The 14,321-nt window shown below is 52.0% G+C and overlaps 1 protein-coding gene across 1 annotated transcript in view; it reads left to right on the top strand.

Moving 5' to 3' along the window:
* TENM4 (teneurin transmembrane protein 4) overlaps nucleotides 1-14,321 on the top strand; it is a 759,511-nt gene that overhangs the window by 505,554 nt on the left and 239,636 nt on the right. The window contains exons 8-9 of the mRNA XM_061168374.1: nucleotides 8,727-8,825; nucleotides 10,424-10,659. Coding sequence (XP_061024357.1) covers nucleotides 8,727-8,825; nucleotides 10,424-10,659 — 335 coding nt within the window. The remainder of the gene's footprint in view (nucleotides 1-8,726; nucleotides 8,826-10,423; nucleotides 10,660-14,321) is intronic.

The following is a 14,321-nucleotide window of genomic DNA, read 5'->3' as shown; positions in this document are numbered from 1 at the left end:
ATTTTAGCCTCTCAAATCCCTGTTCCTTACCTGGGAAGAGGACAAAAGTCAGGTCACATCTAAGGAAGTGAAGTTAGTCAACACACGGGAAGTGGACCCATCTGACTCTGCCTGGCACATGGCTGTGATACTCCCACGTTAAACTCGTGGGTCCAGTGAGAGAAAACCAGCATCCTTTTGTGTCATTTCACCCCTTGTACAGACGTTTTTTCCTAAAGCACATTTCTCACAGGTATGGCCCAGCCCCTTCCCCGGTCTCTTAATTAATATGTCTGTTGACAGCCTTTAAAATCATGTGTGACTTTTCCCTACGTGCCTCATTTGCTCTCTTCATGGACAGAGTCAGATAATTGTGTGCCTTCCCAAGCAGAGTAGCTTAATTAGATCCCCAGTATTCCCCAAGTGCTTGTTGAATGACAGCACATGATCAAAGGAAGCCAGCAAGTAATCAATGGTTCTCGTTCTCTGAACAGAGTGTGGCAGCCACTCCCCCTGCTTAAATGCTCGTGTTTCTCCCATAGCATCAAAGTAGGTGGTTCTCCAAGTTTCTCAAAGGATAGAAAGATAGAGGAGAGGACCAGCAGCAGGGTTGGTCTCCTGATGGCTAGCTGGAGATGTGAGGGTGGTCCCAGCTTAACTCTTGCCTGGACAGCGAGTGCCCACATGCCCATCCACCCTCTGTCCTCCCACTTCTGCTACTCAAACCACAGGAACCTTGTTTTCTCTCTTCTTAACAGTTTATCATTCAACTGTTATTCTATAGAGCAGTTAGAAAACAGAAATAAGCAAGAAAAGAAAGTTACCCTTATCTACCACCAGACAGTAATCATTATTAATGTGTTGGCATATACTTGTGTTTATGTAACATTTTCTTGCTTATCTAAATCCATACACATATATAACATAACCTTGTAAATTTAATATTCAGTGTATGTGTATATAGATGATTGTACACATATGTGTATTTATCAGTATTTCACCAAAACCTTGGGCCTCACATGCCCCTGTGCCTTTGTACATACTCTTTGCACAACTCTCTGCCAGAGTCACCCTCCTCCTTCCTTCTTGGTCTAGCAAAGTCCTACTTGTCCTTGAAGACCCAGATGAAATGTTGGAGGAAGGCTTCGTCTATGACCACAGAGTTCTGTGCATCTAAAAATAGCCTGAAACTGGGAGAGGTGTCTAGTACAGTGGATAACACAATCAGAATTCTGGATCTTAGTACCAGCTGGTCAACAGCCCAAAACCAACAAGGTAAAGTTTAAGAGGGAGCCGTGTCAAGTCTGGGAGATAGGATCACAGGTAACTGACCAACTTTGTGAGGTGGGAAGGATGCAGGCTTTAGATCAGATGGGTATAGACTCCTACCTTGGCTTCAGCGCTTCCTGGCTGGGAAGATTCCTCAACATCTTTGAACCTTGATGTCCCCATCTATAAACTGGGATAAGAAGTCACATCTCTTAGCTTGGGAGTTAATATATGAGCATACAGCACAGTGCCTGGCAATAAAAGACATGCCATAAAAGCTGTTTCCATTTTTCTCCCATGTGTATCTGCTCCCCATATCAACCCTGTGAAGAAGAAGTCATTCAAAAATATGTATTAAGGTCCTGCTCACCAGAGGAGTTGAGAGGAAATTGTGGGTTCTCTCTCTTCTTTACTTCGAAGAAGTGAGTTTGACCCTGACATTTTGAGGGCACAAGTGATGGTCTACTCACTGTAGTGAGTTGTACAAAGCACAGGTTTAAAGATCAAATGCATCCTATGATCAGACCCCCACCCCCAGGTCTAGGGTGGACCTAGACCTTACAAGTCTTCGTCTCTAAAGGGGAGAAAGTGTTAGTGAATTCCTGTTCTAATGATCTATTGCTGCATAACCAACTACCCCAACACTTAGTGGTTTAGAGACCACCAGTTGATTGTACTTCACAGTGTGAGTTGAGTTCAGGAAGAGCTCGGGTGGGCTGGTCCTCTGCTCCACATGGGGTAGACGGGAGGCAGTTGTGGTGTCTGGCTGTTGGCTGAGCTGGTCTGAAGCATCCAAGATGGCTTCACTCATGTGCCTGACACCCTGGGGGAGTCCGCCGGGAAGCTGGGCTTAGGTTGGGGGCACCCTCTCCTTCTCATGAGGTCTCCACATGGCAGCTCAGGGCTCCACTGCGCTGAGACAAGAAGCCGTTGATCCTCCTAATATTAGGCTTGGCTTGGAACTGGCATGGTGTCACTTCTGTCATATTCTGTTGGTCAGAGCAGTCACGGGCCAGCCAGCTTCAAGGGAGAGACAATAGCCCCCATATCTCAAAGCGAGAAGAGCTGAGAATTTTCATCCTCCTTGAATCTACCGTACTGCCTCATCAAGATGTTGGAACAGTCACAAAAATAATGTCTGCATGTGTCTTAGCACACGTGCATGCTCAAGGGCTTATCATGTAGTTGTTTGTTGTCCAGGAAATATTCAGCGGTGCCTACTGTGTGCCAGAGAACATACTCTAGCAGTAGGCTAGAGATCAGCACCGGAAATGTGTTTTAACTGCCTTGCCTCAGGATCCCCCAGCACACAACACAGCCTTGCCACCTGATGGGGGCTTGATAAATATCAACACACAACTGAAATGGTGTGAATGAATGATGGAGCAAAGGAATGGACACGTACACTCACCTGAGGCCTGAGCGGGGAGACGTCCCAGGGGACCTGGTGCTGGGGGACTGCCTGGTGAAGAGCAAGAGGCCCCGGGGAGAGGCGGGGAGGAGCGGCGGGCCTGGGGAGCCCCAGAGGGCAGGGCCTGTGTGAGGCGGCTGTCCTGAAGCGCTTCGCCAAGCCCCGCCAGCAGGTGGGCCTCCCTCCCGAGGCCAGAGAGGCAGCCACGGTCCGTCCCTAACTGTCACACTGAGTCTTGGCTGAGGGTGGAAAGTAAGTAGCTGAGCAAATGCCCTAACGGCTGGCAGAATGACCAGAAGGGGTTTCTCTTGCATGCTGGCAGGAGAAAAGAGGCTAACCAAAGACAGAGAAGAGCGAGGACTTGATTAACCTGCTGCTTTCCCTGCCCCTCCCCGCTATGCCCCTGGCACTCCCCCAGGGTGACCGAGGTCCCCAGGGAGGAAGGAGATGGGGTCTAGCTGGGCTGCGATGTTGCTTTAAGCCCCGCAGGTGTGTCTGTGGTCCATTCTGGGGGAACCACGTGTTGAGGGTCCCCTAAAACCTGATCTCCTTCTTTCACAGTCTGCGGCATCGAACACATAACCGATTTCACAGGGCCTGCCTGCTGAATAACCCAACGGGCTCCTGTCGGATGAAGGGGAAGCCAGAGCAGAAGGCCGCCAGACCTCAGCTCTAGCTCACCTGATCGCAGGCCTGGTCTGGGAGCCTGGGGCCCACTCCACCGGGGCAACAGCCCTGCCCACCCTCAGGGATGGGAGGCCATCCCCTGGTCTGCAGCCCAGCCCTGATGCGCTTCCCAGAAGGGTGCACGGTGTCTCCTGCTGCTCCAGGCCAGCCTCTGAGCATTGCAGGGAGTTGACAGAACCCCACGGACTCTGTCATTTGCTGCTTCGGTCACGGACATGGCACAGCCACTCCCACGCAGGAAGCACAAGGTCTTGTGAGGGAGGCAGACCCATAAATGAAGGAACTAGGCAGGGCTGTCTGCATAATACTCTGACCAGGGAAGCCTCCCAGCAGAGAGGAAGGTGTGACCTCCCCCTCCCCTGCTTAGAAGCACCAAATAATAACCATAACAAACACTCAGAGAGCCCATACTGAGTGCGCTAATGAGCTTCCAACCAGGGAAGCTCATTAGAGACTCAGTGCCCAGGGTTTTATTAAGGGCTGGTCACATGGACACCTTGCCTCCTGCCTGGCATGTATCCAAAATCCAGATTCCCAGGAAGAAGGCAGGTGTTCAGCTTAAACCCTGTTGTTTGTGCAAATAGCCGAGGCTCAGTGAGTCATCCCTCTTATCAGTTGATGGTGGGAACCCGCCTGAACCCTAAGTTCCCAGACACCAGACAAGCAGACACATCGACCTTATAAGCATGCCTTTCAAAGGATACCCGTCAGGACTGCTATCTTAGCTCTTCTGCACAGATAGTTGGTCTTCTTATCCTCCTCACCGGAGAAGAGAAGAATCTGAAGAACAGAAAACTAAAGAAACTTATCTAAGGAGCCGTAGCCAGTGAAGGGCAGGGCCACAATCCATACCCAGGCCAGCCTACTCGGAGTTTCCACCCCAACCACTGTCCAGCGCTGCCTTTCTGATTATTAAAGGTAGCATCCTGGGGCACATATGAGTGGAATTTCAGAGGAGAAAGGAATTGTGAGACGAGAGTTGTGCAAAGGCCAGGAGAGAACTTGGATTTTAGGGGAGAGGGCTAAGAGTTGGCTGAAGTGGGAGCTGCAGGGCTTCCCTGCGAGATGACAGTAAATAGGGGTCAGTGACCCTTGAGTTCCATGAACAGGAGGACGCACTTTACCCTGCGGGCCCGGGGGCTGGCGTGGTAGACATGAGGGTGAGTAGCTGTCAACATCTTTCAGATCGAGAGGGCCATCATGGGAATGGCATGGAAGAGCTGGTTCATTTTTCTTTGCTCATCCTTCTGCTCAAATGCCAGCTCCATAAATAACTTTAAGTGGTTTTGGCTGAGTATCTTGCACCCCGAGCACCTTGTAGGTCTCAGCTGCAGGGTTTGGGCTGTGATCCCTGCCTGTCCTGCTCTATCGGCGGCTATCCCAGGGCCCTGTGGGTGGAAACCTGGTCCAGGACAGTGGGCTTGTGGGGAGAAGACGGGCTGTTGAACAGGATGGTCCCAGAAGAACCACTGGCCACTGCAGCTCCCCAGCCACTTCCTCTCCCAAAGCCCTGTCTTCTGCGTTTGGGAGGCAAGCTCAGCCGGCCCTGGGTCAAAGAGACGGAACCCCGCTTCAAGCAGCTTAGGGACCGGTCCAGGGCCTCCCCTCAGGCTTCGAAGGGAGCCAGTCCCCTCTCCCCTCTAAGAGGAGCTCTAAGAACAATTGAGCGTTACCCCGCAGTGCCCCCTCCAAGCCCTTGGCTGCTCTTTCCTGATAGGCAGCTTGATGAGGTCAGAGAGATCTGGATTTGAGTCCCATCTCTAGCTTTTCATTGCTGTGTGATCTTGAACAGAATCTTAACCTCTCTGGGACTCAGCTTCCATATCTGTAAAATGAGTTAACAACACCCAGCAATGAGAGGGTCAGATGAATCTGGCGCCTGAGCTCCCAGCAGCAGTGAGCTGGAGACCCTACAGGACTGTGACCCTGGGAGGGCTCAGCAGCTCAGGGTCCCCATCAGGAAATCCTCATCACGTTTATGTTTCAGAAGAACCAGAAACCCAGATGTTGGGGTCAGAGGTAGACAGGAAGTATACTGGGGACCCTTGACCTGGGCGTTGGGACACTGGGGTTTTCATTCCAGCTCTGCCACTGACTTGCTATGTGGGTGGGAGTAGGATACGTGTCTTTCTGGGCCTTGGTTTTCTCAGAGTCAGATGAGACCTAATAATTCGACCCAGAACTCAGTTTTGAAAGTACAGAATAAGGCTTGTTATTTTAAGGCAAAGGCTTCCCAGGTGAAACAGTGGTAAAGAAACTGCCTACCAATGCAGATGATGCAAGACATGTGGGTTCGATACCTGGGTCAGGAAGATCCCCTGGAGGAGGGCATGGCAACCCACTCCAGTATTCTTGCCTGGAGAATCCCATGGACAGAGGAAGCTGGCGGGCTACAGTCCATGGGGTCACACAGAGTCAGACATGACTGAGCGCATACAGAGAGCACAGTTCAAGGCAAAAGCAGCATCTGAATGGGCAGCATTTCAGCGAGAACTCATGCACCCCCAAGCCCCCGAGTGATCAAAATGACTGACATCCGAGTTAGTGTGGATGCGGACGCGCTCTCAGGAAATGACAGGCACTCTGTCACTCTAGAAACTCTTTTCTGTTGTGTTGCCTTTGCCCTTGTTTGAATAGATCTGGACTTTCAGGAGATAGTTGCCCAGTCTCTCTCTCTAAAAGTTTCCTTTAAAATTACAAAGTTAAAATCGCTCTTTTTCCAGACATTGGAAAATCCCCAGTGTTAACGTTTTGATCTTTATCCTTTGTCCTTTTCCCCTGAATATATTTACTTGCTACTGATGCATCTTAAAGATTAGATTTGACCATCTGAGAGCACAGTCCTCACCTAGTGAAACAGGCCAGACCCCCACGTGTCCTGGTGAGCCTGCCATGTGGCCACTCTCAGGCCCCAGGAAGGCAGGAAGAGCTCAGCTCTAGGGTCCCTGGACAGGGCAGTGAAGGCCTACCCAGGCTGGGTGGTATAGACTATGAAAAGACTGCAGATGTCCTCCTGAAATACAGGGAATAGAGGAAATAATAATCAAGCACCCCCTGTGCTACTCTCAATTAAACACCAACTACACGCTCATGATAAGCCAGACACACTCCCCTTGGTATACCCCATCACCTGCAGTAGTCAGCAAATATTATTTGCATTCTTACTACCATCTGTCAGGCACTTGCAGACCGGGGGCTGAGAGAAGCAGACCTGCCTGACCCCAGGGCCTGTGTGCTTCCCGCCGGGTCACAAGACCCCCTGTCAGAAGGACCCCCTGCCTGGGGGCAATAAGGGGCCACTCTGAGGGACTTCCGCTCCCCTGTGGGAACTTTGGCCTCTGTGGGATGCCCCAGAAGTGGCTTCCAGAACCGGCTGCCACCCAGACCACTAGGTACCCCCACCACGGTGGTACTCAGAGACTCGGCTGCAAAACAGTGCTGTCTGCGCCCCCGCAGTCCCTGGGAAGGCCAGTGGAATGGTGCTCTGAGACAGTACTGACAGCCCCTCCTTTTGCGAGTCTGTGGGGCTGGCAGGGGCAAAGCCACAGGCTGGGCAGGTTATCGGCAGAGAGGGCCTGAGCGGGCCTGAGCGGGCCTGAGCTCCAATGGCAGACAAAGTCAGGCTTCAGTCCGGCTCTGCCACTTGCTTACTATATACGATAGAACCTTGGGACTTCTCCAGGCCGTGCCATGCATGCCAACCTACAAAACAAGGATGCAGTGGAGACTTTACAGGGTTGTTGGGGGAGAAAGATTTATACTGGATAATAGTTGCACAGCTCTCGACAGTGAGAAGTATGCAGTGGATCCAGGGTGTGTGCATGCTAAGTCCCTCAGTCGTGTCTGACTCTTTGCAACCCTGTGGACTGTAGCCCGCCAGGCTCCTCTGTCCATGGGATTCTCCAGGCAAGAATACTGGAGTGGGTTGCTGTGCCCTCCTCCAGGGGATCTCGCCAATCAAGGATCGAACCCACGTCTCTTACGCCTCCTGCTCTGGCAGGCGGATTCTTTACCACTAGCACCACCTGGGAAGCCCAGATATAGGTAAGGTAGCCACTGTTACAGCTAGCCTCAGTACTTCTGTAACCTTTCCCTAAACTTTGAAAATTCTTCCAACATCCCTCAGCTGTTCCTATAGCAACCTGTGAGTTTAGTATGATTAGCCCCGTTTTACAGATATAGTAGTGTAAGATTAGAAGAGGTTAAAGTGTCTACACAAAGTCACACAACAAGAAAGCGGCAGAAAGGGGGCTAGAATTTAGTTTTCCAGTTCTCAAAACCTGGTCAAAGTCAGAAGGATAGTCTCTGGCAGGGCTGGCCCCAAAAGGTGACTTTCTGCAATGGGTCCTTCCCTGAGGCACAGACAGCAGGTGGTATCCACCACTGACTTGTTCAAAACAATTCAAGTGAGGTGGCAGCAACCCTGAAATACCGGGAAACGAGACCCCGTGTGCTTCTGTGTGAGTGACGTCACTTAGCAGGCGCGGTTGAGACCACAGTGGCGAGTGTGTCTGCCTTCTTTCTGGGTCCCAGAAGGCCGCAGCGCCCTCAGTGCATGTGGGGGATAAAGGAGCCCCCCGTCTCTGTGGAGCGCTGTCCCTGCCAATCAGTCATCACCCAGGCCCCCACACTGCCAAAGGACCCTGACCCTCCAGTATCACATCACAACCTGGGGGGCTCGTGAGAAATGCAGATCCCCAGGCCCCCCCCAACACCCAGTGATTCCGAATCTCTGAAACTGGGCCTCAGCAAAGCACAGCTCTCCAGAGGATTCTGATGCTTACAAGTTTGAGAACCACTGCTTTAGTAGTAGCAAAGGGCCCAAAATGCTTGTCTGTCTTTTTCCTTTGGATGAGCAAAGTGAGTATCTCTGGCTGTTGTTAAAGCAGATGTAGGCAGGATCAAGTAGAGGAGAAAGCACAGGCTTTGGAACCAGGTACACCTGGCCTCACATCCCTGCTTTGAACCATGCTAGCTGGTAGCCTGGGCTAGTCCTGGGACCTCCCTGTCTCCATTCCCTGCTCTGTACAATGGGGACGACACTGCCTTTCTTATACCGTGCCTCTGTTGAAGACCTGACATAAATGAACATCACGTGCCTAGCTCAGCACATGAGCCATAATCAGTCTTCGCCAGTCAGAGGTGTGATGTGATGCACACAACTGGCAGACCTACAGGTTTGTATGGAGGGTGCTCCCTCCAGATGCTCTGGGCCAGGCAGACCCCCGGCACTGGGGGCTTGCCCACAGCCCCCTCGCCTGGAAACTGCGCCCCGCTGGTCTCACGCACAGCTGCACCAGTCAGCCACTCTGTGTTTCTCTACTGTCCCCTTCATCGATGCATGACTCATGGCTTCATTCATGTCTCCATGTGTGTGTAGAAACCTAGGCAAGCAGCCATTCCTAGGGACATTGCAGGACAACCTCATTGAGATGGACATTCTCAGCGCCTCCCGCCACGATGGGGCTTACAGTGACGGGTAGGTGACGTCCCCACGCTCCTCCCCTCTGCGTGTGCTCTCCCTGTGGCTCCCGCTCCCGCATGCTGACCCTGAGACCTTTCCCTGGGACCTCCTGGGGGAAGTGATGAGACCATGTTGCACGCCCATCCCCAAGCCCGTGTTCAACTTGCAAGAGTTTATCCTTGGAGTACCCTCTCCCCCAGCATATTAACAGTAGTCTTGTTAATATGGCGCTCCCGGCATCTCATCGGCTGCCTCTGACATCCGGAAGCCATCTCATGTAGCCGCCTCTGTGTAGCACAGGCCCTGTGTTGTATGTATGCTGGCCCTGGCGTTGTATTCTGTGGCCCGAGGCCTCTTGCACCCCAGCAGGGTACAAGGTCCCTCTCAATCTTACCTTCTGCCCTAAGACTTCAGGGGCATGCAGTACAACCAGTGCACCCCATTTCCCAGGCTGTGTTCCAGTCCTCCCATGGCCATGGTTAAAGACAGGCTGTGGAAGATTTCCTGGCACCGAGTTTGGCCACGACCATGTGCTTTGACTTTGCCATGCTGCCCTCAAGGCAATGGCCAGGCTGCAGGATGCAGTTGCCCGTCTGTCCTCTGCCCCAGCTGTTACCAGGGGCTTGGAAGGCGGCAGGCTGGCTTCTGGGCAGAGTTCTTTGAAGGCATTTGCTACCATTTGCTGTGTAACAGCCACTAAGGGACTCTTGACCTTGGCAGAGTTTAGTAGTGCTTTCTTGGTTCCCACCCCTACCAAAGTGAAAGTGAAACTGAAAGTCACTCAGTCGTGTCCTATTCTTAGCAACCCTGTGGAGTATACAGTCCCTGGAATTCTCCAGGCCAGAATACTGGAGTGTGTAGCGTTTCCCTTCTGCAGGGGATCGTCCCAAACCAAGGATCGAAGACCCACTTCTCCTGCATTGCAGGCAGATTCTTTACCAGCCACAAGGGAAACCCAAGAATACTGGAGTGGGTAGCCTATCCCTTCTCCAGAGGCTCTTCCCCACCGACCTAGGAATCCAACCAGGGTCTCCTGCAGTGCAGGCAGATTCTTTACCAACTGAGCTATCAGGGAAGCCCAACCCCCTCTTAAAAAAAAAAAAAAAAAAAAAAAAAAGTTGGTATTCCATTCCTCCACCATGGTACGCAAGCAAAGGCTGTGTTGGAGGGAGAGGAAAAGCTGGCGGTTTCATAATCTCCGGGGGGAGGTGCGGGGGGTGGGGGGATGCAGAATAGGATTTTAGGCGTTTTCCAAGCTCCTGCAGTAATTTTAGAAGACATCTAGTTCCTTCTCCAAGAAAACAGCATCCCAGCCCCCGTGGCTTCCCGGGAACAGGCTCTCAGCACCCAGCCTTCTGTCCAGCTGGGGCGGGTTCCCCATGGGCAGGGCTGTCCCACCCGTGTTTTCGTGGAAACGTGTCTCCGTGTGCCCTGTTCTGTGGTCCAGCGCAAGATTTTCCTTTTTCTCTGTGCCTCCGTCTCCTCCGTGGCGACTCTCTCTCTCTCTCTCCCCCCCGTCTCTCCAGGCTCTTTGCATGCTTCTTCCCTCAGGCCGGTGTGGGCTCCCGGGGAGCCGGCTAACCCTGCCGCCCCCGGCTTCTCTCCACCCACAGGCATTTCCTCTTCAAGCCGGGAGGCACCTCCCCGCTCTTCTGCAGCGCGGCGCCGGGCTACCCTCTGACGTCCAGCACGGTGTACTCGCCGCCGCCCCGACCCCTGCCCCGCGCCACCTTCTCCCGCCCGGCCTTCAACCTCAAGAAGCCCTCCAAGTACTGTAACTGGAAGTGCGCGGCCCTGAGCGCCGTCGCCATCTCGGCCACGCTGGTCATCCTGCTGGCGTACTTTGCGGGTAAGTACCCCCCTGCCCCAGCGTCCCTGGGGGCCCCTTCGGCCCAGGGAGCAGTGACCGAGACAGCCGTGGGCCATCAGAGCTCGCAGGGCGAGCCGCGCGGGCCGGCGGGGAACGACCCCCAGCTGCAGCCCAAGACTGTCAAGGCGGGCTCCGGGCCCGGCCCCTCCTCCTGCACGTACACCAGGACGGCGGCGTGCGTGTACGCCCCGGACGTACGTCCCGTCGGCCCCCGCGCCAGGCACCAGCGCTCAGGACTGGCTTTTGAGGTGGTCGTCTGTGACGTGACTGTCACGGGTGAAACGAAGAGGCAAGTGGGAGGCTCGAGAGCAGGCTGGCCTCTCCTGCGGGTGCCACGCCACTGCAGCGAGGAGCAGGGAGGAGGCCGCGCGCGGGCCCTGGGGCTGGAGGGAAGCTGCCCCAGAGCGGGCTGTGCTGACCTCAAGCCAGGAAAGCGGGTCTGAAGGTGAGGGTCCGGCCAGGCCTTGTGGGGGAGCCGAGGTCCAGTGGGAGGCCATGGTTGGGAAGGGCCTCCGTGAGCAGTTGGCACTGGCTGAGGGGGGCACACAGGTCGGGGGGCAGCGCAGACCGGCCTGCCTAGCTGATCCCAGGGCTCCCACCGTGTAACACACTCCTCTGGGCCCACCTCCGTGCCTGCGACACCCCCCACCGCGCGCTCTTCTGATGTGTTTGCAGCACAGTCGGGTGTCCTGCTTCCGACCCCTGTCTCTGGTCTTTGGTCTGCTCCCAGGAAGGATGTTACTCTGGACAGATGCGTAGAGTCCGCTGCCCCTCTGTAAATCAGCCTGTTGGTAACGGCATCCACCAGGTTTGGCTTAACCCTCTGTCCTTCCCAACCTTCAAATTCTATAATTCTAAGATGTATGGTAGGTTAGGCCAGCTTGAGAAGGCCTGGAATCCATGCTAAGGCATTCTGAGATCCATCTATTAGCAAAGGATACCTTTCTGTATAAACCCAATAAATAGAAATGCAACTCAGTGGCAGAATGCCAAATAAGACAGAGTGCTGCCCACTGTGGAAAAGGACTCTGTGACAAGCAAAGTCATCGTGGACGGGAGAGGACTGTCTTGAGAGGTAGTAAGCACTGTCACGAGGAATGATGCATAGAGCACAGCTCCCACTTGTTTGGGACGCAGAGAAGAGACTCAAGCCTGAGTGGGGGTCTGGGTGATGTAAGCTGTAAAGTCACTTCCCTCTCAAGATCTTTAAGTAAAAACAAGTAATCAGGAAGATGATAACCCTGCGAACAAAGACTCCTTAAACATCTGGAGCTGCAGTAAGCCTTATCTGGCATGCCGGGTCTCTTCTCCGCTTGTGAAGATTGGGTTGGAGAATTTCATGGCATCGAGATCAGGTTGGCATGTGTGTTTATCTGCTCTTCTGTCTGATTGGTTAGCTGTGGCCGCCTTGAAAAGCTGTGCTGAGAAGGCTCCCAAGGCTTCATTCAGACTCAATGGAAGAGTCTGTGAGTGATTGCTGATGTCTGTTGTGGTCACAGGAGTGGAGAATATTGATGACAAACCAAGTGTTTGCCACCCCTGCTCTGGGTCATTGGGTAAAAAGGAACAGCCAAACTAGGAGCAGTCAGCTCCCAGTCGGGTTCTGCAAGAGGTTCAGGATTGATATAGATTGGGTTACTGGGGAGGGTTGTGGGGTTCCGAGCATGGCTACCTGCCATAGCAGTTTCTCGGTGGCATCACCAGTACTGTAACCCCACCGACCACTAGCACAGCCCTTGCTTTCTACTGACATTATTATATTTCATAGATGAGTTGACCTTTTTTTTTAATTTTGGCTAATCCCAAACTCCTCATTTACCCCCCTCCCCACCTTTCTCCTTTGGGAACCATAATTTTTTATTTATTTATTTATTTTTAATTGAAGGATAATTGCTTTACAATGTTGTGTCAGTTTCTGTCATACATCAACATGCATCAGCCATAAGTATACTTATGTCCCCTCCATCTTGAACCTCCCTCCCACCTCCCACCCCATCCCACCCCTGTAGGTTGTCACAGAGCCTCAATTTGAGTTCCTTGAGTCATTCAGCAAGTTCCCACTGGTTGACTATCTGTTTTACATATGGCAGTATACATGTTTCCATGCTACTCTTTCCATTTGTCCCACCCTCTTCTCTTCGCCAGGTCCACAAGTCTATTCTTTGTGTCCACATCTCCAGTACCGCCCTGCAAATAGGTTATAGATGAGTAGACTTTTGAACAAGCAGCGTCACTGTTCATCAAGAGACAACAACTTGTTTTGTGTTAAAGTCTTAAGGTTTATACTATACACTGTGTAACTTAGTTCAGAAAGTGTAAGTCTTTATATGATTAAATAACGTCTCTTTCTGCCATCCATCCCATGGGCTTCTTCCTCTCTTATTTAGTAAGAATACATCATCAGCTATCTAAAAGTAGGGGCCACTGTGGGAGCTAGTGAGCTTCCTGTCTAGAAAGAGGGCAAATAGTGCTTAATGACCACGTAAGCAAGACAAAGATTCAGTCATTGAATAGGGCTTGTCACTGGAGGACCTTTCATTTTCCTTCCCACATTGATAATGTCAAACTCCAAAAATAGTCACAACCTAGAACCTGAGAGTTATGTTTTATTTGGTGGGAATTTTTAGGACGTCAAGCCTGGAAGACAGAGTCTCAATAACCCTGACATAATTGCTCCGAGGAGGTAGGCAGGAGGGTGGCAATCAGGTTGTATAGAAGTTTGCAGCAAGGGACAGGTAGTCTGAATATCAGAAGATTGTTGTTAATTAAGGAAAACCAGGTATCTCAAGGAATTTGGCACTTTTCTATGTATGGGAGGATGAAAAAGGCTGGGCTCACAGAAATTCTTCTCACATGCATCACAGCTATCTGAGATAGGCATCCTGCTTCTAGATTTTTCACATCCTTAGTTCTTTGTTCACCATAGGGAGGAGCAGCAGCTGCTGGATCATAAGCATTGTTCTCCCTTTTGGGTGCCCTAAGGGCTCAGAAATTCGCGCTTGGGGGCCTGAAATTGCTGATGGCTGCGACATCCTTGTTTACTGATATGACAGGAAATACTCCATTTCACAGTAGTCTTAGAATCTACAATTTTGTGAATATTCTTTTTTCATTCAGCAAACCAAACGAGGTGCCTTCTTTGAGTCAGGCACTGTGCTGTGCTAGCGCCAACAATATGTCCCCTCCTCTTGAGGTGCTGGTAGCTTAGAAGCAGCAATTGATCCAACATGACTCCATAGCTGTGTTAGCTCTGACATGGGGGGCAGGAATATCCAGCCCTCTCCAGGAGGGACCCGAGGAGGCTTCCTGGCAAAGGTGCTGTTTTAGCTGAGTCTTCAGGTCACAGCCAGAAGTAGACATGAAGAAAAGGAATTTTAGACCAAGGGATGTTTCCAAGTCTTTAAAGAAGGCGATCTAGTGGCAAAGACATTTTCCATTTGAAGGCTTTGCAGGGCATGGGGACCATGATTGGAGCTAATGCGGGAGAGAGTGGTCAGATTCTGAAGATCACTGTGGAGGCCAAGTTTAAGACCTTACTGGATGGGCGACAGGGAACCCCTGAAGGGCTTGAAGCAGTGGCAGGACATGTTTGTCTTAGAAAGTTCAGGGCGGAGGGAGGAAGAATGGGTCCTACTGCCTGA

The sequence above is a fragment of the Dama dama genome, chromosome 2 (assembly GCF_033118175.1).
Source record: "Dama dama isolate Ldn47 chromosome 2, ASM3311817v1, whole genome shotgun sequence".
In the NCBI taxonomy this organism is placed as follows: domain Eukaryota; kingdom Metazoa; phylum Chordata; class Mammalia; order Artiodactyla; family Cervidae; genus Dama; species Dama dama.
The sequence above is the reverse complement of the archived record's forward strand: the minus strand, read 5'-3'. Positions and strand labels throughout refer to the sequence as shown.